General features: G+C 40.1%; 2 protein-coding genes across 4 annotated transcripts in view; both read left to right on the forward strand.

The window, feature by feature from the left end:
• RAB3IP (RAB3A interacting protein) overlaps positions 1–5,101 on the forward strand; it is a 49,057-nt gene extending 43,956 nt beyond the window's left edge. For all 3 annotated transcript variants that reach the window (XM_050935546.1, XM_050935547.1, XM_050935545.1), the window contains exon 11: positions 4,749–5,101. In XM_050935546.1, coding sequence (XP_050791503.1) covers positions 4,749–4,831 — 83 coding nt within the window. In that variant the 3' untranslated portion in view covers positions 4,832–5,101. The remainder of the gene's footprint in view (positions 1–4,748) is intronic.
• Positions 5,102–8,903: 3,802 nt separating this feature from the next.
• Positions 8,904–27,258, forward strand: part of MYRFL (myelin regulatory factor like) — a 78,523-nt gene continuing 60,168 nt past the window's right edge. The window contains exons 1-8 of the mRNA XM_050935529.1: positions 8,904–9,062; positions 15,315–15,359; positions 15,617–15,755; positions 16,405–16,495; positions 20,223–20,290; positions 20,377–20,635; positions 21,861–21,943; positions 23,883–24,033. Of these exons, the coding sequence (XP_050791486.1) occupies positions 8,904–9,062; positions 15,315–15,359; positions 15,617–15,755; positions 16,405–16,495; positions 20,223–20,290; positions 20,377–20,635; positions 21,861–21,943; positions 23,883–24,033 (995 nt within the window). The remainder of the gene's footprint in view (positions 9,063–15,314; positions 15,360–15,616; positions 15,756–16,404; positions 16,496–20,222; positions 20,291–20,376; positions 20,636–21,860; positions 21,944–23,882; positions 24,034–27,258) is intronic.

Genomic DNA, 27,258 nt, shown 5'->3' on the forward strand with positions numbered 1-27,258 from the left:
TCACCAAGCCCTTCCAAGGGAGCTCAGGGCAATATGGTTGGTGTGCGTAGCTTTCAGGGGGCACCTTCACGGGAAGGTGGTCAGAGTCCTCACGGACAATAAAACTGCGATGTATTACATCAACAGGCAGGGAGGAACACGCTCCTCAGCCCTATGCCTGAAGCCCTGAGCTTGTGGGAGTTCTGTATAGCCCACGATATCTCCCTGTCAGCCTTCCACATACCTGGCATCCGCAGTGTGTGAGCCAATCACCTCATCAGGGTTTTTTCCCACCAGTACGAGTGGTCACTCCACTGGGAGGTTGTCCTACAGCTCTTCCGGGAGTGGGGGTTCCCCAGGTCGACCTCTTTGCCACTGACCAGAACCGATGCTACCCCCAGCTCTGTTCCAGGGGAGGGGCAAGAAGAGGGGCGATCACGGATGCTTTCCTCCTTCAGTGGTCGGGACAACTTTTCTATGCCTTCCCACCTTTCCCCCTAATAGGCAAAGTCCTGCAAAAAGTAAAAGCAGACAGGACGTGGGTCATCCTCATAGCCCCAGATTGGGCCCGACAACACTGCTATGGGACCCTCCTGCAACTCCTAGCAGCTTTCCTGCGGAGGCTGCTGCTTCGCGCGGATCTCCTCTTCCAGGAAGGGGGATGCCTCCTCCATCCCAGCCTGGCTGCGCTTCATCTGACAGCATGCTTGCTCCGTGGTTAGAGGAGGAGGAGGGGAGGTGTTCAGAAAATGTCAAACGAGTTCGGTTGGAAAGCAGAAAGCCGTCCACATAACAGATGTACCTGGCCAAATGGTCTAGGTTCTCTAGGTGAGCGGAGGAGTGGGGAACTTCCCCATCATCTGCACTGCTCCAACTCATTCTTGATTACCTCCTGTCCCTTAGGACCCCAGGGCTAGCTCCTGCCTCCGTCAGGGTGCATTTGGCGGCCATATTGGCCTTCCACCCACCAGTACAGGGCCACTCATTTTTCTTCCCACAGTATGACCTCCCACTTTCTTAAGGGCCTGGATCATTCATTCCTGTATGCTAGGTCCCCCATGCCGCAATGGTATCTAAACCTAGTGTTATCCTGCCTCATGGGTCCTCCCTTTGAACCCGTGGCCACGTGTTCCTGGTCTCACCTGTCATGGAAGGTAGCATTCCTTGTTGCTACCACATCAGCCTGACGTGTCTCGGAGCTTAGGGCCTTGACCTCGGAACCCTCGTATACTGTCTTCCACAAGGATAAGATCCAGTTTTGCCCACACCCCGCTTTTCTCTCAAAGGTGGTCTCCCCCTTCCATATGGATCAGGACATTTTCCTACTGGTACTCTGTCCTAAGCCCCATTCCTCCAATGAGGAACGCCGCCTACGCACGCTAGATGTGCATAGGGTGCTGGCTTTTTACTTGGACCGAACCAGACCATTCCGGAAATTCTCACAACTGTTTGTTGCGTTGGCCGAACGGATGAGGGGACAACCGATTTCCACTCAGTGCCTTATCCGCTGGATCACCTCGTGCATACGTGTGTGTTATGATCTGCAGGGGTTCCCCCACCACCTATCGTTAAGGCGCATTCTATGAGAGCTCAGGCCTCGTCGGCTGTCTACGTAGCTCACATCCCTATCTAGGGCGTATGCAGAGCTGCCACATGGTCCTCTGCCCACACTTTCTTCGCATTATGCGATCATCTCCCAGGCTCGGGATGACGCCAGGTTTGGTAGGGCGGTACTGTGTCCCAGAAACTCCTACCCACCTCCATCAGATATAGCTTGGAGTCACCTACTGTGGAATACAAATGAGCAATCACTCGAAGAAGAAAGGACAGTTACCTGTTTCATAACTGGTGTTCTTTGAGATGTGTTGCTCAGGTGTATTCCACATTCCGCCCTCCTTCCCCTCTGTTGGAGTTGTCTGGCAAGAAGGAACCGAGGGTTTGGGGGACTGCGCAGCTCCTCTTATAGCGCAATATAGAGGTGCCACTCCAGGGGTCACAGCAGTGTTTCCCCCCTACGGGTACGGCTAAGGGAAAACCTTCCGGCACTGGTGCATGTGGTGAGCACGCACACCTACTGTGGAATATATCTGAGCAACACATCTCGAAGAATGCCAGTTATGGAACAGGTAACTGTCTTTTTCACGACAAAGTGATTGCACTACAGTACTTGTATGAGGTGAATTGAAAAATATGTTTTCTTTTGTTTATAATTTTAACAGTGCGAATATTTGTAATAAAAAAAGCACTTTGATTTCAGTGACAACACAGACTTTAATCTATATGAAAATATAGAAAAACATCCAAAAAAGTAATATATTTCAATTGGCATTCTATTGTTTAACAGTGCTATTAAAACTGCAATAAATGATGATTAATTTTTAAAATCGTGATACATTTTTTGAGTTAATCGCATGAGTTAATGGTGATTGATCAACAGCCCTAGTAAATTTACATGAAGACAACCTACTTCTGAGGCTATGGCTACACTAGAGAGCTTATAGCAGCGTTGCTATAAGCTCTCTATTGTAGCCATTCTAAGCCAGTGGGAGAGAGCTCACCCGTTGACTTAATTAATCCACCCTCAATCAGTGGCTGTAGTTATGCTGGCAGTAGAAGATCTACATAGTACTTTCTACACCAGTGCTTAGCACAGTGTAACTTATGTCACTTGGGGTGACTTATTCACACCCCTCGTGACATATGTTATACCGACATAAGTGGTAGTGTAGACATAGCTTAAGTATTGAACAGGTTCAGTGCAAATATATGTAATGCATATGTCACAGGTTTCTGTAATAATAATTTAAGGAAATAGCAGGAAGTATACTTGGAAAATAATTGGCCTTAATTTTAAAGCAATTGAATTTAAGAGGAGGATATTGTTCTGCCCAAAAAAGCTTATATTTATCCCAGTTTGTGATATAATGCTTGCCACAATACTGTGAAGATTAAAAGACTGAAAACTATTTGAAGGGGAAAGATTATAATAGATAATATTGGAAACATGTTCCTGTTTACCTGAATTGTTAATGTTTAACAGCAGTTCTCTGAACTCGGTATTTTGGCTTGATGTTTCAGCTACATTACACTTTTAGGAAAAAATATTTATTTTTTTATATAAATTGGAACTGTTGCTTTATGCAAATATTTTCTCAGATAATTTATACTATGAGTAAGGCGAATATAGGCTTTTATGGTGGTCATCCACATACTGTACTATATGCTTCTTTGAACTGGTGCTATCTTTTATTTTAGACAAAGCTATATCTTAAATTTCTTCAAGAATTTCTGAAAGATGGGGAAAACATTTTACTTAGTTTTTAGTCTTAATTTGAGCAACACCTTTATATTTACTTACAGTCAGGACTATGATCCTAAGGAAAATGATGTAACAGTGATGTCTTTTTTGTTTAACCATATAATTAATTATGGTTGATTGTATTACAGTAGCGTGTAGGAGCCCTAGTAATTTACTGTACTGTCTTGTGCTAGGGGCTATACAAACACAGAACAAAGACTCATTTGCTAACATTTTTCATACATAAAATCGTACATTTTTGATGTTACTAGAACTGGTTGAAAAAGTGTGTCGGGGGGGGGAGAGGAAGTTAGTTTAGTTTTCATTCCCACATTTTGAAAAGGAACACTTTTTAATTATCCAAAAATGTTGGTTTTCCTTCTTCCCGTCTGTTTCTCCACCTTCCTTTTTTCCATTTTGCCACTAAAAAAGATCCCCTCTTTCAGAAGAAATAGGAAAGATGGAAATTGATTAAACTGAAAAAAGCAGCTCAGTTTTTGTTCCACAATTTTTTTTTAAAAGGGTGGAGGAATCCCCACAATTTTAATGGAAATTTCTGATTTTAAAGGCCATTTTCAGTGTGAAGATATTTTCATATGGAAAAGTTCAACTTTAACATCCAGTAAAGTGAGAGAGAAGGTGGGTAGGATGATATCTTCTATTGGACCAACTTCTGTTGGTGGAAGAGGGAGACAAGCTTTTGAGCCACACAGAACTTTTCTTCAGCTCTGTGTAGCTGGAAAGCTTGTGTCTCTCTTCCACCCATGTCTCTCTCATATCCTGGAACCAAAACAGCAAACAGTATCCAGTAAAGTGACTAACACATACATGTATGACTGCCAAACGTCCATGTTTTTATGGTCTGGTTGGGTACAGTGATGTCAGCAAGGTTGCTATAAGACTGTTTGTTTTAAAACTGTTCATAAGGATTCCCCGGAAGGAAAACCATTTCTGGCAACAGGCACTCCAGCAATTGAAGATGCAGAGGGGTTAATAGTTTTAAGCCCTTTATGTGGGGATTCAAGGTTTCCTCAATGCATTAGTAATGCACATAATGGCAAGGCCTCTGGACTAAATATTTTAAATTCTTGCCTTTTTACATCTCAGAATTCCAAAGATCACTTAAGAGCTCTAAAATGCCTTGTTTTCAGGCTGCCAGGTCTCTCAGATCTGCAGTTACAAAGTGAATAGAAAGCCCATTCCTGACTGGGATGACTTCTGTCGATTGAAAGGATGTTTTAAAAAAAAAAAAAATGAAAAACATTGCATATTCCTTTGTGCAAAATCAAAGGATGGGATTTTGAAACTGGTGAAATTAGCTTTGAAATTATACCACTTTGTAAAATGTTTCTAAAGGTGAAACTTTTGTTTGGATGAGGTAGCTTACATATCTTAGTTAAAAATCATGAATAAATGAGGATGGAGATTTTGTTTCAGTTACTTTTTTCTACGCTTTTTCTATTTTGTACAGCGGATCAGATGTTCTGGGAAGTTATGCAGCTGAGAAAAGAGATGTCATTGGCAAAACTTGGATATTACAAGGAAGAGCTCTAATTCTTTACAGTCTGGCGCATGCGTGAACTTTGATATGGATAAACTCTAAAATGGCTGAAATTTTTTGTCACTTGATATTTATTTCCAACAAGTGGGTCCAAGATCTTTTCTCCTTTTTGCAAATTGCACTAAGTTCTGTGATTGTTTTAAATTCTCCTATGCTGTGTATGCTTAGATATGATACTTCAGTTGAACAAAGTGTGGCAAGTACTAGTTATTGTAATTTACAATTGAAAACAAAACCTCTGATTAAATAAATGTTAGATTGAAGATGTTTTTATTTTCTGTTCTGTATAGTTTATAATGCAAAATGCCATGTGAACCATCACCCCCCCATCCCCACCACCACCGTAGTCACTCTAAACTCTGTAGAGTTTGTATGGTACTGACCCTTAGAAAAGAGTTGGTTGAAATAATCTCAGAATTTTTTGAATAGGTGAGTAAATGTCTCTCATGCACACTTCTAACTTTCCCATCACTGCAGTATCTAGGCACTTGATCATCAGTATAGAAGGAAATATCTAAGAGGATTTGGGGTTCTCCAAAATGTTTTTTTAAATGTTGCCCTCTCCCTATATTTCTCATTTATAGATTTGTAGAGTTTAAGTCCAGAAAGGACCATTAGATCATCTGGTCTGACTTGTGTATAACAGGCCTTTAGATTTCACCCAGTTACCCCTTTTATTGAGCCAAGTAACTTCATTAAATCCTAACTTGTATTTTTGTTAAAGCAAATCTTCCAGAAAGGCATCCAGTCTTGATATGAAGACATAAGAGAGATGCTTTCTCTCCTACACTAAAGAGACCTTTACTACCCAGTATAAATTCCTTGAGAAGGTACTTAGTCACTGTAATCAAGTCACCTCTCAATATACTTTTTGATAAACTAAACAGATTGATGTCTTTAAGTCTCCCACAGAAGGCATTTATTTCAGGCCTCAAATCATTTTTGTGGTTCTCTTCTGCATCCTCCTCATTTTTTTAACCTCCTTTAAAAATATGGACACCAGAACTGTATGCAGTATTCTATGATCTGTCTTCCCAATGCTATAGACCAGGGGTAGGTAACCTATGGCATGCGTACCACAGGCAGCACACAAGCTGATTTTAAGTGGCACTCACACTGCCTGGGTCCTGTCTGGAGGGCTCTGGATTTTAATTTAATTTTAAATGAAGCTTCTTAAGCATTTTTAAAACTTTATTTACTTTACATACAACAGTAGTTTAGTTCTATATTATAGACTTATAGAAAGAGACCTTCTAAAAACATTAATGTACTCCTGGCATGCGAAACCTTAAATTAGAGTGAATAAGTGAAGACTCAGCACACCACTCCTGAAAGGTTGCTGACCCCTGCTATAGACAAAGGTAAAATCAACTCCCTTCTACTCACTATTTCCCTTTTTATACATCCAAGGTCTGATCTACACTGGGGGGAGGGATCCATCTAAGATCAGCTACACTTTTCTCATAGGTGAAGTTGCATAAGTTGATGCATCTTAGATCAAATTAAAATTACTTACTTTGCATCCTCGTGGCGCTGGATCGACAGGCTCCCCTGTCGACTTTGCTTCCATCTCTCGCACTGTTGGAGTTCAGCAGTCGACGGGAGAGTGATCGGAGATCAATTTATCATGTCTACACTACACACAATAAATCGATCCCTGATAGATCTATTGCTACCCGCCAATCCGGGTACCCCAAGGATCACATTACCCCTTTTTGCCACAGCACTGCACTGGGAGCTTATATGTGTCCTTAAGACTAGTTGAGATGGAAGAACAATTGTGCTGTGTAGTATTCTAATGGGGGATATGTTCAAGTAGCTCACCTCTAAACTTTAGTGTACCAATTCTGCTCAAAGAGACAGTGCTATGGTTATCAGTGTTAGATTTCTAATTTTTGTCCTACTCATAGCCACCTTCTGGTTATGCAGACTTTCTTCCCACCCTGTCCTTCATTCTCTCTGCATTTGTTTTTCCCTTCTTTTTTCCCCTATATTAAGACCATCTAATCAGTAATTCTTTACACATCAGTTTCCATCAACTGGCATCGCACATGTAAATCATTTCTGCACTCCTTAGATGGAAAATTAAGATTAGCAAATTTCTTTCTGTTAATCTCCTCACATGTAGAACTGTTTGCAAAGGAAAACTGAAAAAAGATGATCATGGCTCCTTAAGAAAATGCTTCTTTGCTCAAGTGCCACTTCGCCTGCTTTTGCCAGCAGCAGACAACTGATCAGGATGTATGGAATATGGCCAGCGCTGTATGGCAGGCTTACCACACATAAGCACTTTGGGAAAAACCGTAGCTTGTTTTTGATCCTGACAGCAGCTCTTCATTTACAAATAAAAGTATATTGGTGGGTAAATTGATTATCAAATTAAAATAGAGACAAAAAAGCTTATATTGCTCAAATTATAATAAGAGCACTGAAGTAGTAAATAGCTGTTTCATTTATTATGAAATTCCAAATATACATAGTTTCCAGTGATTTAATCACTAAATATATACTTGCAAAAGATATGTAATTTTTGCACAAAAGTAAATTGAATGAGTTGCAAGATTTAATGGAATAAATATGCATAACAGTATTTCAGGAAGGGGTGTGTGTGTGTGTTGTGGGGTGGGGGCGTTGATGTCATTCCAATAGTAAAATACCATTTTTTCCCAATCTCTCTCCATTGCCAGCAACATTCTTTGAAACCATTGGAGAAAGGATATAAAAGAATCCTACCACTGGTTCTGTGGTTTCCACTGTAGAAAGCTGGATGAATGTTAACATTCAATGTCAAAAGGTTATTAATATTCTGTTAAGGCAATAATAGCCTAAAGTTCTGTTTAGTTGTTGCTATTTTTCAGTAGTTATCAGTTCATGGTTATCTTTCTGTGCTGTACACAGAAATGCTTGCTAAAGATCTTAACTTATCATTATTTCTTATTTTGAGTATTTGAAAGATGAAACTTTTCTGTTGAAATCAAACCATTTTCAGAATTTCTTTATTCTGTAACTGAATTATACCTGATACCTAAAAATCTAATTTACAAACTGATTAAAAATAATGCTCATACCAGCAGAAAAGCTGTTTTCGTATCTGGTACTGTGTAGGCACAAAAGGAATTTTTATCTCTGAAAGTTTATCATGTGCACACTTTTTTTTCTTTTGTAGCCAAGGACTACAAAGGTGTACCCAATGAGTTCTTGCTTCCATGAGGCAGTGATCTGGCTATTAGTCTGGTCTCAATAAATTACCACCCTTTAACACTGATCTGCTATTCTCTTGTCTTGAGTTTGCTTTCAAACTTTAATATTCCAAGCCATGTGCCTCTTGGAGTTACCCACCATACATAGATATGGTCGATTTTCCAATTTAGTCTTTGGGGTGAGATGGAGCAAACTTCTTGGAGTGCATACAGTGTTTTTCTATGCACATCAAATAAATGAGGAAAGGTGGACTAGTGTCAGTGCCCTGTATTCAGGAAATCTTGGGTCGGTTCCCAGCTCTGATGCAGACTTCATGTGACCTTGGGCATGTGGTTTAATTTCTGTGCTTCAGTTTCATGATTGTAAAATGGGGATACTACTTCCCACAGGCATATGGTGAGGTAAATTCATATTTATGAAACTCAAATATTATGCAGGGAGCCATAATAAAAATCCCGATAATGCACAATTACAGTAATCAGTGGTGTTTTCCTATTACATTTGATCATATCAATGTTCATCTATAGTACTTACTCATTTACACATAAATGAAAGTTATACAGTGTGGAGGACGAATACAAGATAAGTAATTTTTATTGCCGCCTTGCTTGCGCATGTGTAGCTAAGGGCATTACTGGGGGCAAAGGTCCTTGAAACAAGGAAGAAATTAGACTACTCTTACATAGTTTTCCACATGAAGTAAGGAAAATATGCCTTCTACAATTTTCCTCCTAAAGTCTTGTCAGGTTCTTCCCTGCATGCAGTAGAAGCTTTGAGTCCATTGCCTAGCATTAGTTTTGAAAGAATCAACTTCCCTGGGGCAAGACAATCTACTCAAGACATGTTGTTTAGCAGCAGAATGACATGATTATGAACGTGTTCAAAAATACATCAGCTGGAAAAGAGGACAGTGCAACTGTTTCACAGTCTGATGTCCCTAAACTTGTGAAGAAAAAAATAGCTTCTACCTTCTTGTCATGGATGTGGTGGGAGAAAATGAGGCTCTGCAGCAGTTCTTTGAAGGTAAGAGTACAGTTTCTAAAGTAGCTCAATTTCTGAAAGAAATTATTTCAGATGGCATGTGCGTCTTAATAAGACACTTAGTATTAATTTTTTAATTTGAATTTTTAGTTTGGGGAAGAAAATGTGGAAACACTAAATATTCCGATATTTACACAGAAGTTCCATGTAACAGGATGCAAGATTAAATGAGGACTAATGACATAAGAGCACTGGAAGGATTCCTCTATGCTCTCCTTTATACAGCAGAAATAGAAATAAAGGAAACCATGTTCCCCAGGAGTTCCCAGTGATGAATGGCAGGGAGGAAAATACCAGGGAATGACTGGCTCTCCTAGTAAATGTCCAGAGCTCTTTGCCATATCCTGAGGATTTTCTTTAATGTCCATGGAGCTTGAGAACCATTTCTCCCCACCACAGAGTAGGAGCCAAACCCTGCTCAGCATGACGTTATTCTATTGAAGCTGACTGAACATTTTCTTGGTGTCTTTAGTCCTCTCCCTGGGACTTTTTTGGGAGGCTGTAATCTGACCTTCAACTTTGTCTAATTTTCTTTCAGTAAAAACTTCTTGCCAGATGTCACACTGATTTCATCATCAGTCAAACCTCACTACAGTCTCCACCTTTCCTCTTCTCCATACAGTTAATATGCATTTTAATATGGCCAAATGCAAATGTATACCTCTAGGAACAAAGAATGCAGACAATACTTACAGGATGGGGGGCTCTATTTTGGGATGTAGTGACCCTGAAAAAGATTTGGGGGGGTCATGGTAGTTAGCTGAACGTGTGTTCCCAGTGCAATGCTGTGGCCAAAAGGGCTGATGTGATCCTGGGATGCCTAAATGGCGATTTCAAGTGTGAGTAGAGCACTCATTTTGCCTCTTTTGGCCAGTGATGCGACTGCTGCTGTATACTATGTCCAGTTCTGGTGCCCATAATTCAAAAAGGATGTTAAGTGGGGAGAGATCAGAAAAAAGCTACAAGAATGATTAAAGGATTAGAAGGCATGTCTTATAGTGATGGGCTCAAAGAGCTTTGTCTATATGGCTTAACAAAGAGTACTTACATGGGGAACAAATATTTGGTAATGGACTCTTCAGTCTAGCAGAGAAAGATTTAACATGATCCAGTGGCTGGAAGTTGAAGCTAGACAAATTTCAGACTGGAAATAAGGTCAATTTTTAACAGTCAGGGTAATTAACCATTGGAATAATTTACCAAGGGTAATGGTAAAGACTCCATCACTCAATTTCTAAATCGAGATTGAATGTTTTCTAAAAGATACACTCTAGGAATTATTTGGGGGAATGTAGACGAGCAGACACCCCTGCAGCACCTCCTGCTGGTGACTTCTGGGAATTAGCTCAGTCCCAGCCCAGAGCACCCTCTGCAGGCCAGTGATCCACCTGTCCTCTGCTGGCCCCGTGTCCCTCCCTGGACCCTGGTGCCCCTTTAACTGGGTGTCCCCCCTCCCAGGGGAATCCTCACCCCATTATCCCCACTTTGCCTCAGTATTGGCTACTGCCCAGTCATTGTCTAGCCCCCAAGCCCTGGGGCAGACTGCAGTATCAGCCACTCATCATAGGCAAAGGGGTTTTGGCCTGGCTGCCTTTACCCACCCTCCAGCTGCCCCTCTGCAAGCCCAGTACCTCAGAGGCCTAGAATTAGGCCCTGCAGCCTGGGGAGTTGCTGGCCTAGGGCTTCCCAGCTCCTAAGGCCTTTCCCCAGCCCTGCCTTCCTCTAGGTCCCCTGGGTGAGTTCCCAAGCAGCCAGACCTGTCTCCCTCTCCAGTCAGAAAGAGACTGTTCTGGCTTCACTGCCTCTTATAGGGGCCTACTGGGCCTGATTGGAGCATGGCCACAGCTGAGCCCACTTTCCTCAATCAGCCCAGGCTTCGGACCCCAGCCTACAGGCTGCTTTCTCCAGGCCCGCCCCCTTCCCAGGGCTGCTTTTAACCCCTGCAGGGCAGGAGCAGGGATCCACCCTGCTACAGGGAAGTTTTATGGCCTGTGTTATGCAGGAGGTCAGATGACATGATAACAGTTACCCATTCTGGCCTTGGAATCTATGACTATTTCCATTCTTTGATTTCTGTAATCCAATAAACCTAATTTCTCAAGTCTCCTAACACTGAATGCCACCTGTTCAAAATGGTGGTTCAAATTTAGATGATAGACAAAAAACATGCTACTTCCTTTTTTTTTCCTTCCCTGACTTTTCACTTTGTCAAAAAAATTTAATTTGAATTGGCTGGGATATTTGTTCTCACTGCCATAACTCAGATGTAAATACTCTTGGTGTGAAATTGGACCTTAGTGTAATATAAAAAAGCCTCATCCAATACATTAACTTATTTAATTAATAACTATAGATCTCCCGTTACCCTCAGTTTATAAAAGAAACAAAGGAGTTCATACTATTAATGTGAATCTGAGAAAAAATATACTGCAAATGAAAGTTAAACTGTTTCTTCTTTGCTTTCAGAAAGATTTAATTTTGCATTAAACAGACTGGTGGATTTCTAACAAACCTTGCATTGTACTGAGTAACTGTTAGATACTTTATGAAAATCAGGCATTTAATCTGGGAGGTCTGTTCAAAACTATGTCTAAGCATGCTGGAAGTACCTGCAGAGCACCCTGTTAACATCACTTCCAAAGCAAGGATTTAGGAGAACTATGAAGCATACACTGGTGACTTCTGTGGAAATGATAATGCAGCAATGGAATCTTACCCTGGGCGAATTCCAGCAGCATTTTTAGCGGGCGCCACTTCTCTAACTATAATCACTAAGAGTTTTAACCCTTTAAGTATACTGGATGTATAGCAGGTGTTCTGGGAACTAAATGAAAGCTTTATCTTACAATTAATGTCAAGTAACAACACAAAGTTTGGAAAGATGTTTCCTATACAATATTTGTTCTTCTAAGTAGAGTGAGTTAATAGCATACCATTGTAATACAGGTGTCATACAGAGCAGTGCTGGTAAAAGGCTGAAAATCCATTTTCTGGCCACAGTCACGTAGTATGAGTCAAGGTTACAAACAGCTTAATAACCTTGTCATATGACAAGAGTTGGTGTTCAGAGGCCAGTGGCTACTTTTTAAAGCCACAGGTAAAGCACAAAAAGGAGCAAGTATGTTAGCTGGATTTTGCTTCAATTTAGGGTAGTTATCACACTCACTACATACGATGTCAACTACTATTCTGTTCTTTGTAGGTATCTATTCTGCACCCATTACCATAGTATTTGAGATAATTTTAGTAGTGTAAAGAGACTACATATCTATCACTTGATGTTTGTCCTCTTTTGCTGTCCCCAAAGAGAGAAATGTTTGAAGTGGAGTGTCTTGTTTTGGTGGGTTTTTTTAAAAATTGTTTAACATATCTGTTGTATGTGTATGTTAGAGAAGGCAAGGTCAAAGAAATACACCTTTCACTTGGCAAGGAAAATGGTGAAGTTTTTGATGGTCCTTAGTTCCTAGGGCAGTTCATTGCACAGGCTCAGACCACCTCCAGAGAAGGTCCTGTCTCCCTCAGACGGCTTTACTCTTACTGTTGAGAGTTCCACTGTGCCAGAGGAACTGCTGAATTGACCACTATCTTTGTCCAGGAGCTTTAGGTGATGTTTTCAAGTCTAGACCCTGGAGCACTTTGAAGATAAGGACCGAGACCGTAAACTGGATTTGAAATTCTATAGGAAGCCAGTAGAGAGAGCAGAGGACAGGTCTGATGTGTTCAAAGCAGTCTGTGTTGCACAAGAGAGTGCTGCAGCATTTTGACTAGTTGGCATTTCCTAAGCGGTGAAGGTTTCATGCCCAAGCATCTCACATTGCTGTCGTTCAGCTGAGAAGTGCAGAAGACACGCATAACGGAAGCCTGGTCTTCATCTGCCAGAATGGGTCTGACTTCTGCCTAGGCAGGGCTGTGGGGTTTGGAACATGTGTTAATAATATCATCCAGGGGATCTTATAATTTCACATACAATGTTGCCACACACATTTTATTAGGACAATACTGACCAGCAAATTATGAGGTTTCCAATGATATTTTACAAGGCATACTTTTGTACAAGGATTATTACAATGGCATGTAGGGTGTGAACACATGTATTCCATCAAATGCAAACTTTTTTGTCACTAATGTAAGCAGATATTATTCCAAACTAATGCAGATATTATTCCAAACACCTATGCACCATTTTTAGGTCTCTTCAGATCAGTGTTGTTTCACGATTGCTACAAGGGTGGAGTGTCAGAAATTTTAACACAATTTTTGCTAGGCACAAGTTTAAAGAGAAAATATTTCAGTGTTCACAGGTGGAAATAAAGAGCAATTTCTACTTGGATGAGAGATTGGAAAATGAAAAAACAAAAGGATGATTGAGGCAAATCTTTCCTCTAAACAGGAAAGTCTTATTTGGGACATATTAGAAAAAGGAGATATCAGGTTCACCCTCTGAGAAAATACATTGAGGTCACAATAAGTCTGGGAGCCGGTACCTTAAAGACCTTGTCTGTCCTTTTTAAATGTTCATTTTTAACCTGTACAATGAAGATGTCATAAAAGTTTTTTTTTTTTTGGTTTTTTTTTTTTGTTCTTTGAGTGTTTGCTCATGTTGATTCCATTTTAGGTGTGTGCACGCCCATGTGCACAGTTGTTGGAGACTTTTGCCTTAGCGGTATCCATAGGACCAGCTGTGGCACCCCCTGGAGTGCCACGCTCATGCGTTGGTACATTAGGTGCCAACTCTATGCCCTCTCAGTTCCTTTTACCGGCCGTGATGGTTGGTTGGAGTGCCTCATCTTGCCATTTGCAAGAGCATTAGCAGTTCTTCATAGATCTTTGTTATACCTAATCTGTACATAGTTAGTCTTTGTAGTGTTAAGTTAGAGTACTTAGAGACCCGTCTGGCACTTCGTCCCCAAGCAGAGCATGCCCCACTCGCCTGGCTTCAAGTCATGTGCATCATGCAGCAGGCCGATGCCAATCAGTGACCCCTACGACAGCTGCCTGAAGTGTTTTGGGGGAAGCCCATAGGAGGACAAGTGTCATATTTGTAAAAACTTTCATCCTCGCACAGATTGGAACTGCCCTATAAGGTCTTCAACAAGGACAAGGTCCAGCTGAGACTGCACCCGGCTTTCCTGCCCAAGGTAGGGTCTCAGTTTCATCCAAGCCAGGACATTTACTTACCAGTCTCCTTTCCGAAGCCGTATAAGTCAGAAGAGGAGTGTAGACTACATGCCTTGGACGTTAGGAGGTCACTAGCATTCTACATCGATGGAACCAAGCCATTCCATAAGTCTGTGCAATCACAGTGGCTGACAGGATGAAAGGTCACCCTGTATCCACCCAAAGAATTTCTTTTTGGATCACCACTGCATCATCTACTGCTGCTGCTACAATCAAGTGAAGGTGCCGCCCCAGCAATTGTCACCACCCACTTGACCAGAGCACAGGCCTCTTCAGTGGTTTTCTGGCCCAGGTGCCTATCCAAGACATCTGTAGGGTGGCCACTTGGTTGTTCGTCTATATATTTATGTCCCACTGCATACTTACCCAGCAGGCCTGGGACAATGCTAGCTTCAGTAGGGCAGTACTGCAAGCCGCGAAACTGCACATTCTGATCCCACCTCTGTAGATACTGCTTGTGAGTCACCTAGAATGGAATTGACATGAGCAAACACTCAAAGAAGAGAAAAAAAGAAAAATCTATCTTTCATAACTGTTGTTCGTCAAGATATGTTGCTCACATCCATTCCATTACCTTCCCTCCCCTTCTGTCAGAGTTGCTGGCAAAAAGGAACTGAGAGGACGTAGGGTCAGCGGTGCCTAATATACTGACGCATGAGCGCGTCGTTCAAGGGGGCACCACAGCCAACCCTACAGATACTGTTAAGGCAAAAGTCTCCGATGACTGTGCACATGGGTGTGTACGCACCTAGAATAAGAATGGATGTGAGCAACACATCTTGAACAACAGTTATGAAAGGTAGGTAAATATATTTTCTGTGTGTTTACCGTACTTGAAATGTTAATGATTCCCACTAGGTTTTGCTTTTTAAAATTTGACTGTGGTGAAAGAGGGAATGTCGATCACACCTCTTCAAACTATTCAAACTCTTCCCTATTACCTGTTGTACTGAGGACAGTAAAGCTGGGATTCTGTAGCAAACAGAGGTAACTCTATTTTGATAATGAGCGAGTGATTCCTAAATACACATTTCATAAATTGCTTTGTGATCACAGAACATAGTAGTTGTTGGAAGTAATGCTACAGCTGGGCGCTGGCAGGTAAGTAGAAGGGAGTTGTGTAAACTGACAGACGCAGATTTGGGTGTTGGCAGTTAAATGATGTCCAAAGTTACTAGCAGAAGTCATCTCAGGTTGAGAACAGAAAAAGGTAGAGCAGAATGGAACTTAAGAGCATAACCATTTACACATGCAGATGCCAAACGGTGTTGTCCATGCAGCGTTATTTACACTATATTTATTATAAACCCAGAAAGGCCACAAAGTATTTTTAAAAGTAAGATTGTTTATCGTTCTAGGGAGTTCCAGCTGACTTTTTTGAAAAAGTCCTTGTTAATGCTATAGACCTTATAATCATAAAATCCATTTATAGCGTCCAGTTACTAAGCAACGAAGGACAAAGTACTGAACCTTTCCGCTCATTGCTAAATTCTATATGTTAGTGTTTTGGTTTTGTAAGGAAAATATCAGGAAGACAACATCTAGCATCAGAATTCTGATATTTTGTTCTGTTCTACAGTTAAACCAATTCAAAGGAAAGTGGATTTTATGTATTTCAAAGTGTTTCAAAAACAGTTTGACAGCCCAAGTCTAGTAAATGGAGTAAAATATTAGAACCCCTGATTTCTAAACTAGATGCTTTGTACTGATCCCAGCAAGCAGATGATTATGAAATGAAATAGTCTTCAATACCTGCATTTTAAGGTGCAAAATATGGACCTACATCTACCTACCTTACACTTACGTTTCATTGAATGATATATGCAAACAATGGTTCTCAAAGTGTGATGTGAAGAAAACTTCTCATGTCTAGGGCTGCTCTGTCACCTCCCACTACTTCTTTCATGCTGCCAACTGCTTTCCACATTTCCCATCCCTCCTTTCCTACTGGGGCTAGATTTGCACATGCAAGCGTAGCCCTTCTATCATGTGCAGGAGGGTTTTGTCTGAAGGCAGGGGTGATGTGGTTGTCTTTTGTACACGTGAGGAAGGGGGCTACAGCATTCTGCATGTGCTGGAGTCTGGAGTATTAGGATCTGGAGGAACCATGGGCTGAATATCAATCTTTCTTTGTTTTTAATTAAAGGGCAAGATGTGCATGGAGCCCTGGAGAATCCTATGGTGGATACAAGTATATTGGAAGAATTCCTTGGCAGTGACTTGGAATTTGGAGCCTTGTATGTATTAGCAATGAGAACTGAACTTGTTAGCACATTTCTGTTATCACAACATTGCTACCATCTGAACACAGCAATCACACCTCAAATCTCATTCAAATCTGTGTTCTACAGAAAGTAACTTGATCAAACAGGAGCCTTGATCCTTTCTTGAAGCTATATGTCTTGAAAATAGAGAAAGAGATGGCAATCGAAACATGATTTTCTTATAAGGTACAGTAGGTTTAAAAAGGTGGATGATACTGAAGGATAAGCTCATTGATAACTTTCACACTAGTTATTGTGGTAAATTTAAAGGTGTCAAACATATTACTTTTTTTGTGGATAAGAACAACTGCTTCCATCCTAATGTCCCTTTCATAATTAAGAAATGACTGATCTCTTTAAAAAATAATTTGTAAATTACAATGATACACCATCCAATATCGCATAACGGAGGACAACTTACTATGGACCACAAATCCATCAGACCGTAAAACACAGATAATTCATCCAAGCTGCCAAATGACTGTCATTTAATACAAAAGATTATTATTCAAAGCCTGAAACCTGCCAACCCCTGGTCAAAGAAAGTTTGTGGGGGGGGGACGGTAAAACCTCATGCCATTTCTCATTCTGGACATACACATGCACTGCACAGATTTACAGTGGGCTAAGTAGGCTATTACTGACTCATTTTCATTAATCAATTATGAATAAATTTTATCTTAGTTTGCAGGCTGAGAAAAAATAAGAATATAAGGAATGCTGCACTTGGACACTTCTCGTCTTAGTTTTTAGTATCACTAAGCATATAGAAAGAACCAGATTACAAATTATTAAAATGCCTTTAAAATGAGACTTCACTTCTCATGACTATATTGTATTGCCAGTTAACAGGTTGAACAGGAAAAATCAACTACTACCACATATCTACTACATTAGATATAATATTATATACCTGTAGATAACTGCTGTATAATCATGTAACTCTTTGTTATATAATGTGCAAAATATCAACTTTTTCAAAATAAAATGTATTGTATTTTGAGGGCTTAACTGATTTTGCACTATAATGAAGTGTAGTAATGTTTAATTATTAGATTAACAGTTCAATAACTATTCTTGTCAAATTTCTGTAACATTACAATTATCTGCATTGAAGCATAAAAAACAAAACGCAAAAAATTAAATCTTTCAGAGAAATCCATGTAAATCCACATAAAGATACTTGGCATATTTAAAATACAGATAAAAGAAAATTATACGCAATTCCAAGAAAAATAAAAGTATATTAATAATGTTTTCTGTTCTTTTTTAAAAAAGAAGATATTAATATTAAGAAGGAGCAAGGATACAACATTAATACAAAAGACATCATGCATGGTGCAGTGAATATAAACTTGAATCTACAGTAGTTTCCTTCCTCTTTCAATGACTGTTTACTTTCCTTCCTCTAGTAGTGTTTAAAATATGTTGTTGGACTTCCATCTGAAATATTTTAATCGAAAACAGAAATTAGGTGGGTACCTGAGGCAGTGTTTGAAACGAGGAAACATGCATACAGTATATAGAAGGGAAGTTAAAGACTTTTATAGATTTACAGTTCAAATTTTGAGGCAAATCAGTTTCCTAACTCTAGTTTGTTAAAAGTTAGAAAACAATGTTTTTAAAACATTAAACAGTTTTTAAAAGCTCTAGAAATATATCCTTACTCTGAAGAAAACTTTAAATGTTATTCATACACTCATTTCTTAAAGGTCATTCACCAAGTCAAAACTAGCCCAAAATGTAGTTTTTATAAATGTGACATTTTATAAAACCAAGAGCAATAGAATGTGGAAATGCACCAGAACATGTAAATGAAATGGACTGCAAACAAAAGTGAAACTGACTTGTCTTTCAGAGTGTGCAAACTGCAAACTAAGACATAAAGATTTAAACAGTAAAAATAGTAGAATGTAAACTAGATCACTGAAACTCTATTTTAATCATAAAAGTGTTTGCAATAGAGGTAAGGGCATTTTTGTGTTAATATTTTTAACTTAACAGCATCTCTTTAAATAATTGCTTTCTATTTAACCTGCAAGAAGGGCAGCAGGTGTTGTACAAACAGTGGTCCTCCCTCACACCCACTAAAAAAACTCCTTTGCAATTAGCTTTCTTTTATTAATCTGTCTATTTATAAATCCTAAGCATCAATTTCTCAGGCAGTGTTTCAAAGTAGAGATTGAGGCTGAAATTTACAAAAGAGCCTATGGGAGTTAAGCACCCAACTCTAATTGAATTTCCATTTCTATTTGGATTTAAACAATTCCTACCTTTAAATGAGGGTCTCTTCCAGTTCTGGGTAAATGATAATGTTATTGTATATGCAATTCCCTGTCTTGGGCTCCTTTGAAAGTCCCAGCCGGAGTGTATGTGTGAGAGCTGCCTTTTGGCCAACATCACGAATTGAATGGGGGCTGGGGAGGCTTCTGCAGCTTGAAATGAAGAGACAACCTCTTAAGCTGAGAGCTGTAACAGACCTCATGTTGACTGGGCACACCGTGGACATACAGTACACTGGCTAGTGGGTTACACATGCAGCTCTTATCTTTACAGAGGCTGGCCAGATAGCAAGTGTGAAAAATTGGGATGGGTTTGGGGGGTAATAGGTGCCTATATAAGAAAAAGCCCCAAATATCGGGACTGTCCCTTGTGAAAGTAGAGAAAGGGATAAATGGAATTTGAACATAGAGATCTTAGTCTCGCGTTATTAGAGTCCGTGTCAGCCTTACTTTGTTAGCCTGACTCTTGCTCTATTCCTAGCCTCTGGCTTGTTGGTCCAAACTCAGTGAGGACTCATTTTTCTCCCACACTCTATAGAATCAGTACATCTGGTCACCCTCTCTTTACAGGCCATTTTTATGTAGTGTGATGTCAAAGACTGGCTTGCATGCTTATGAGTCTAACAAAAATATCATTTATAATGTATTTTAATTCATTCAGATTTCTAAAATGCAACCGTAGACACCAAGACTGCTCGGGCAGCTACCCCTATGTCGAACAAAGTGGGAATGGGGTTTAATACATGGTGTGAATAGCTGGTCTTAAATGATCAGGTTACACTGGCTTTTGTGGTTTTGCCTCAGCAGGGCTATGTGCATTTAAAAAAAACCAAAAACCAATCCTCTGTATTCCTGAGCATTTGGAGTGTTAGCTATGAAAAATACAAATATTGGCCCCCTGTTAAGGTCTTCCAAACTGAACTGAAAAATTATGTGGGGATGAAAAATGAGTCCAAATAGACTGCCTTGGGGCTCTGAGCAAAGCCCACATCTTGCCTGGAAACCCTACCCTGAACTCCCTCTTTCCCAGTGAGCTTGCAAGGGCCTAGCTCTAGTGTCTATTTTAATCAGACAAATACAAATTCAATCCCCTTCCATTGTGTCCCATGCCCTCTCCTCCCCACTCTTCCTACTTTGCATCTCTTAATTTCCACAGTGCTGAAGTTCTGGAGGCTAAAGCATAAACCAGAACAAATTGTCTAAAGCTGATACCTTCTGCTGATGAAGATACTGGGCATCTCCCATCCAGAGCCTAGAGAGAAAGGGAATTTTAAATTTTTATAGGCAGGCCAAGCCTTTAAGGCTACCAGGTCCATATGTTATGAATTACTCATGTGGTTTGAGGTAGTTAAAGATTGGCTTATGGTTATTATGCATTTCTTTTCATAATGAAATAAAAATATCCTTTTCATCTCCAGGCAAAGTCAGTTACCAGAGTCCCCACCAGATTCAGGATCAGAGCCATATTCTCCACCACAACTGAAGGGTGGGTTGTGTGAGTTCTAATCTTACTGTACTATTAGCATTCTTTCTATTCTCTTTATGATTGAAATGTTTCGTTATTCCTTGCAGGTTTACATTATGATGCTTTAGGGTCCACTGGACTGCGGCCGTCACTTTCCTTCCCTTCTACGGGGGCACCCGATACATTTCCTTGTAGATACCCTGACAGTTTCTCTGACCTGAGCACCCATGGACATCCCATCGGTGTTCCCCAAGACTGCTGTCTCAAGACAGATAATGCCGTGTCTCCCTGGAATACTTCTATATCCTCCAGCTGTCTGGGTTTAAATTGTTCCTACGTTCAGCCAAGAGCCTCTCATAGTTCTGGGTAAGGTATAATTTTATTATGTAGGAAGGAAGGCTGATACAGAAAAGGGAAGGTGGCGCAGCTACTTTTAAGAACTATATGGTTTCAGACTGGAAAGAACCACGTGTAGAAAAATACCGAGAGGTACAAGTTTCTCCACATGGTGGCTCTGTTTATACATTTATGGAATCTTTATCAGCTATTGTTCTTTAAGCACCATATTTTAAAGATTAAAAGTCAGATCATAGAATCATAGATTATTAGGGTTGGAAGGGACCTCAGAAGATCATCTAGTCCAACCCCCTGCTCAAAGCAGGACCAATCCCCAACTAAATCCCCAAATAGCCCCCTCAAATCAGAACCAAAAGCAATTCAATTCAAGAAAAAGTTACAAGGTTAGAGAGAGGTTGTAAGCTAATGAGTAGCTGGGATGGCAGAAATATCTGTGGTATTTTACAACACCCATTTAAGGGATTTTATTTTCATGAGTTAACATTCTGACATGAGGCATGAGAAAAACCAGCTCATTTTACTTGTGTGATAAAACCAAATACTCATTATATACTTGACATGATTTTCAGCCACCAACATGCGTTGGGTGTTTAATAATAAAACAAATAAAGATTAAGGCAAAATTCCTTTCCCTCAGTCCCTAATCAAAATACCTTGGCAGGCAGAGGGAAAGGGTAACCATCTCCCAGCTTGCAGATTGGAACCTATTTTGGCCCCTACACCTGTCTAGGTGGCAAATAAAAGGTCTCAAAGATCCGTATAGTGTCAGATCCTCCAGCCCTGTCTCTTCCCACATGTAGAGCTAAACTCCATGCTGCACAAGAGGTGCAAACACCCTGAAGGGCTCTTCATCATATCCCCTCCTCCTTATATAGCAGAACCACTGCAAATGGCCTTTTTCCTTATCCACGGAGGAGGGAACAGAGTTTGCCCCTGCTTGACTAAACCCATTCAAGAATAAGGCTGGGATTTTAGTACAACTGGTCCAAAACAAATGCAATCTCTGTGGTGTGCTGTGTGTGTAAAACTTGCTTTAAAAAGCGTGAATTCCTTGGTCACATGGAATAAAAAGGATGCTGGTATTTAAGACCAAAAAGCACAAGTCACTTAATTCAGTAAAAATAAAGCAGAATCAGGACTCAGGTGAAAATTCTGTTAGAAATCAGGAACTTGGGTGTTATCTTATAAATTTCATTTTTCTGTGGAGTAATAATGTACAATGCATTTTTTTAAGTATTTCCCTGGCATCAGCTAAAAAGAGAAGATTGTTAGACGATGCCACTGATTCTCCACCATGGACTAACAACTCGAAGCAGGGTAAGTGTTTCATATTGTTGACCACAAGGACATTTTAACAGTCACACTAGTGCTGGCTCAGAAAAGATAAGTGTTAAACCTGGAACGCTCCTTCAAACAATTCTCTTTGCTGTTTTTTCAAAAGTGAGGAACTATCTGTTTTTGCAGGTTACAGATGAAGCTTTAAATGTTCACACTCACTGAGTGCACTCATCAGCCAAAGGGTTCTCCTTATATGCATGAGCCTGTGGAAGATAGGAGATTCTGTACTCTCTTGACCTAGCTGACACAAAGTCATCTAGGACATGGAAACCATCTTGGGTTAGCTTAACAGGTGATTAATAAGGGGGGCAGAAGGAAGGAAGAGAATGCATTTCAGCTTCACTTGTCATCTGATTTGACAGCTCCCATTCTTCTGTAAAATGTATCCATATAGGGGTCTGACAAAAGCGCTTTATTGTTTTCTCCCTAACATTAATATAATTCAGGGTTTTATCATGATGAAAATGCTGAGTCTATAATAGTCCATATGTACCAAAAGACTCATTGGGCTTCTACAGGAATTAATCAACATTGGCATATGAGGTTGTATGTGACCAAATAGTTAGTTCACAATGAACAATTTATCTGATGAATTGAAGCCTTTCAAGGAGAAGCTTGTATTTAGCTGTGACACTGTTGCATAGTTTGAAAGCTTGTCTCTCTCACCAGAAGATGTTAGACCAATAAAAGATATTACCTCACCCACCTTGTCTCTCTAATATCTTGGGACTGACACAGCTACAACAACACTGCATAGTCAGACGCCTGTCACTCTTTCAGATTTATAAGTGATTTGAAATTATTTGATCAATTTTTGTGGTGGTTTCTTCTGTCCACTAGTATATGGATAGACCAGAAAGCTTTCTTTAAGTATCTGTTATTTGAGCTGTGTTGGTAAATTGTGATTGGTCAGATGAGTCACACGGTATTGCTACTGTTCCTGATGGAATGGATAAACAAACAGTTGTGGATGCTTGCATATGTGAATTTAAAATGTGTTTTAATAATGGCGATACAGCTCTGAAATTTGCTCTGTGCAAACATTTATGTCAGTAAAACTCAGTGGCTCAATTTTAGTGTACTGTGAGCATGGAAGGGGCTCAAACATGGCAGAAGGAAATTAGTTTAAAAATCGAAATGAGTAACCAGAGAACATTGTTTGTTTGTAGTATTTACCCAGCTGTCTGTCAAAAACACAGTTATTACAGCTAGGGGCTCTGGGCTGCAATTATTTCAACAGTGCTGTGCTCTTTCTGTCACACCATGGTGCCTCAGGCCACATATGGGTTCTTGGATTGCTTGCACACTGTAATGTACTCTATATTCTGGGCTGCACTCAATTTGTCTCCCACATGAAGTGCTCCTCAGCCTTCATGACATGTGGAGTATCTCAAGCATCAGCGTTGACCCTGGCTGCTTCAAGCTGGTGTAATTGGCAGCCTGGGATGTTTCTCATTATAAAGCATTAAACAGTGATTGGCCAGCCAATGAATGGCTGATTGTTGCTTTTTTTTTTTTTTTTTTTGCTGTGGAACTAAATATTTGTTTGTTTGGACTGGTGGATTATTTTAAGCTTATTGCAAGTGGGGTAATTGATAATTCTGGTATTTCTTCTTTCTTTGCTAACTTGTGTCACAAAATGATTATTTCAAAAGTTAAAATGCTTAGCGAACAAATGATTTTTTTTGCCATGTAACTTATTTTGGTAGAAGACTTTTAAAAGCAGTGCTACCTGAGTGATATCTTACAGAGCATGAGAGGTAAGAAACCAAATGCTGTGTGACAATAAAATAAGACAGGCAAATATTTTTGGAATAGCTACAAAGGAAAACCATTATTTTTATTTATTGGTCTTCTGCAGTGTTATTGGCTAGCCCTGGCATGTAGCAAATAAACTATCACTTTTGTCTCTTCACAGTGACAGTAAAGGACTGTGGCACTGAAGTGCAAGAATATGACAGCGATGGACAGAATGTAGTGGCTGTGGACAAATGTTATCAGGCTCTAACGTGGCAGCCGTATCAAACTTCTCACTGGAGTGGCTTATTTAACTATAGTTACGAAAAACTGTAAGCACGGATGTTTACACTTGGATTTATTTTTGTTTGCATTGAGCTGCTGAAATGAATGGAACATGTAGTTTTCAGAATGAAATTGGAGGTGGGGGAGAGGGGGCATGTGACAGTCAGAAGTGAGGATGAAATTGCAGAGAGATCTGATAACCAGATTTTAAGGAATCACTGAATGTTCATGCCAAGCAGTCCGATATATTTTTTTTCAACACAGCAGATGGACCCTAAATCAGGTAGATTCAGGCATGAGAACACTTCCAAGCTAACTTAAATAGATTTGATTTTTTTTCCCTCCTTTTGGCAAAACATACTGGAACAAGTAACCATTGTACATACTGCACATTGCCTTCCCATGGCTTAAGGCCCTTTTAATGTAGTTATTTTGTTACTTTGTTATTGGCCTATGGGTGCTTATAGCCTACCCTACAAGGTTTTAATATTGTGCACCTGTTTTAGAGTTTGCCTGTACAGACACAGAATTTTGCAGCAGCAACAAAAGGGGGGAAAAAACCTCCCCAACATCAGCACACCACCTTGGGAAAGGTCACTCCAAGTTCAATCCCCCCTCCATCCCCCGATTTCTGTGTTCTAGTATTCAGAGAACTTTTTTTTAGCAGAGGTCCTTCCATGTTAGCTTGTTTATCCCCCCAGGGTTGAAGTAAACAATTAGTCACTGTGCACAGTAGAGAAGCCTTTTAAGTGCTAGTGTTAGCTTGTATTTTCCTCCAACTCCACCCTCCTCTCTCCCTCCAAAAATTAAAAAACACTTGGCAAAAAGAACACTTTCCAAAAAAGGTTAATTTGGGTATATCCTGTTCAGCCCTGAACACTAGTGTCTTCCATTTATGCACACACTGCACTGTAGCAGCAGTATGAGGTGTGGGTTTGGTTTTATTATTATTTTTTTTTAACACCACCCCACTTTGAAGGGACTATCTTAAGGGTGAGCCAATATTTCAACGTCTCTGCCTTTCAAACCTTGGTGCCTTTGCTGGGAAAGCCTACAAGCCTCCCAGTCGGCTTGGAGAGGTGATTGTGGCCTGGATACCTCTCCATGTAGAAGTGGCCTGCCACATCCAATATATTGCATATCAACTACTGGTCAATGGCTACATTTCATTTGTGATTTAGAGGTGATAGTCTCTGAGTGCAGTTTTTTAATCCCCGATATGTTCAAAACTTAAAACTGATGTTCTAGATGCACTTTTTTGGAGCATTATATCAAGGAACAGATACTATGATGATTACCATAAAAGTACCCAAATAGATAAATTATGACCATTATTTGGAAAATGGATTATAGTATCACTTAGGGGAATTATCATCTTTTTTTTTTTTTTTTTTAGTATGGGTCCGTGTTAGTAGTCTTTCTCCCTAGATGCACTGTAATTATGATCTGTGTACAGAATTTCTCTGTTTCCTGATATTATATCCTGTTTGAGTCAAAAGAACATTAGTATTATCACTGCTAAGCCTAGATAGATTGTTATTGATCCTAAAAAAAACTTAGTTTCCTCCTTTTTTTTAGAATTTTGTTTCTAAGAAAAAATAACCATATTCTTTTTACCATCACAGCAGATGGGATTCCATTCTGAAACATGTTGTCTCAAGTGCCAATTTGTTCTTGTTACAAAAGTGAAGATGAGTTGGAGCTAAAATTCTAGATCTGAAAATTCCCTTGTTCTGGGAAAGTTTAAATCTGAGCTGTGTGGCTGTGGCTTATTTCTATTAAAAAAAAATTCTCAAACTCTTAAGTCATGAGTTAAGATTTTCAAAAGTAACTGCTGATTTTTGTGGGCCTCGGTTTTGGGATATCCCATCTGAAACCCCTTAAAGTGGCCTGAGTTTTCAGTGGGTGGATACTTAGCACTTTCAGAAAAGATGGCCTCTTTATGGTGTCTCAGTTTGGACACCCAAAATTACTAATTATTTCTGAAAATTCTGGCCATTGAGAGTTAGTTTTTCAGCCTTCAGCAGTCAGAATATAAATGCTAATTAAAATAAAATCAGGTGGTGATCCTGCAAACACTTAAGAATGTGCTTAATGTTATACACATTAGTAGTCACATTAAGTTCAATGGAGCTAGTCATGTGTGTAAAGTTAAGCACATACATACGTTTTTCCAGGATTCTGGCCAGTATATATTCATGAGAAATCAACAGTCTTAACTGCAGGAACCCAGTTCATGTAATCTTAAGCTCACGTGATCTGTGAAATGAATAAACTGCCTGGAGACTTCAAATCAAGAAAATGAGAATAAATCTGTTTGTTTTTAATTCCTAGCTACAAGTACAAAAATTAGGAAGAGGAAAAAATAATTCAGTATTTATTTAGGGCAGCCATTCTGAAACTGTGGGTTGGGACCCCAAAGTGGGTCACAACCTTGTTTTAATGGGGTCACCAGTGCTGGTGAGGCCCGGGGCCAAAGCATGAGTCCTACTGCCCAGGGCTGAAGCCCAAAGGCTTCCTGCCTGGGTGGTGGGGTCAGGCTTCAGCTTCAGCCCTGGGTGGCTGGACTCAGGTTCCAGGATCCTGCCTGGGGTTTGATGCCCTTGGGCTTCAGCTTTTCCCCCCTGCAACTCAGGATGGTAGAGCTCGAGCTTTGGGTGGTAGAGCACCTCGCCTGGGTGGGCAGGGCTGAGTGGGCTCAGGCTTCAGTCCTCTCTCATGGGGTCATGTAGTAATTTTTGTTCTCAGAAGGGGGTTGTGATGCAATGAAGTTTGAGAACTCCTGATTTAGGGAAACAGAATTATGTATTTATAAAAACAAAAACCCTAATATGTTTATTTTCTAGTGCAAAAATGTTTACAACTCCCTTTAAATATTTAAATCCATTAGTTAGCAAACTATCCCCCACTTGCTGTTTATCTATTTAATTTGCTGCTGCTGCTGCTGATGCTGCTGCTAAAGGATTTTTTTACAGCTACATTTTAAATAGATGTATAAGGCATTGTTAGTCAGTGCACTAGAAATGGCCTCATGTCATGGCGAGCTGCCTTCATAACACACGTACAGGACATGGGTCCTCCAATGTTTTATGTGCATGATTATCTTTTTTCACGTGAACAACTTTACTGACATCAGTTGGACACTTGTGCATAAACCTTTGCATGGCCTGGGCCTGAAGGTTCTGATCCTGCAACCCCTCTGACCATGGAACAGATATCGACTTCAGTGGCTGCTCCATGTGTGGAGGACTTGAAGGATTGGGGCTCTCAGT

Source organism: Gopherus flavomarginatus, chromosome 1, assembly GCF_025201925.1.
Source record: "Gopherus flavomarginatus isolate rGopFla2 chromosome 1, rGopFla2.mat.asm, whole genome shotgun sequence".
NCBI lineage: Eukaryota > Metazoa > Chordata > Testudines > Testudinidae > Gopherus > Gopherus flavomarginatus.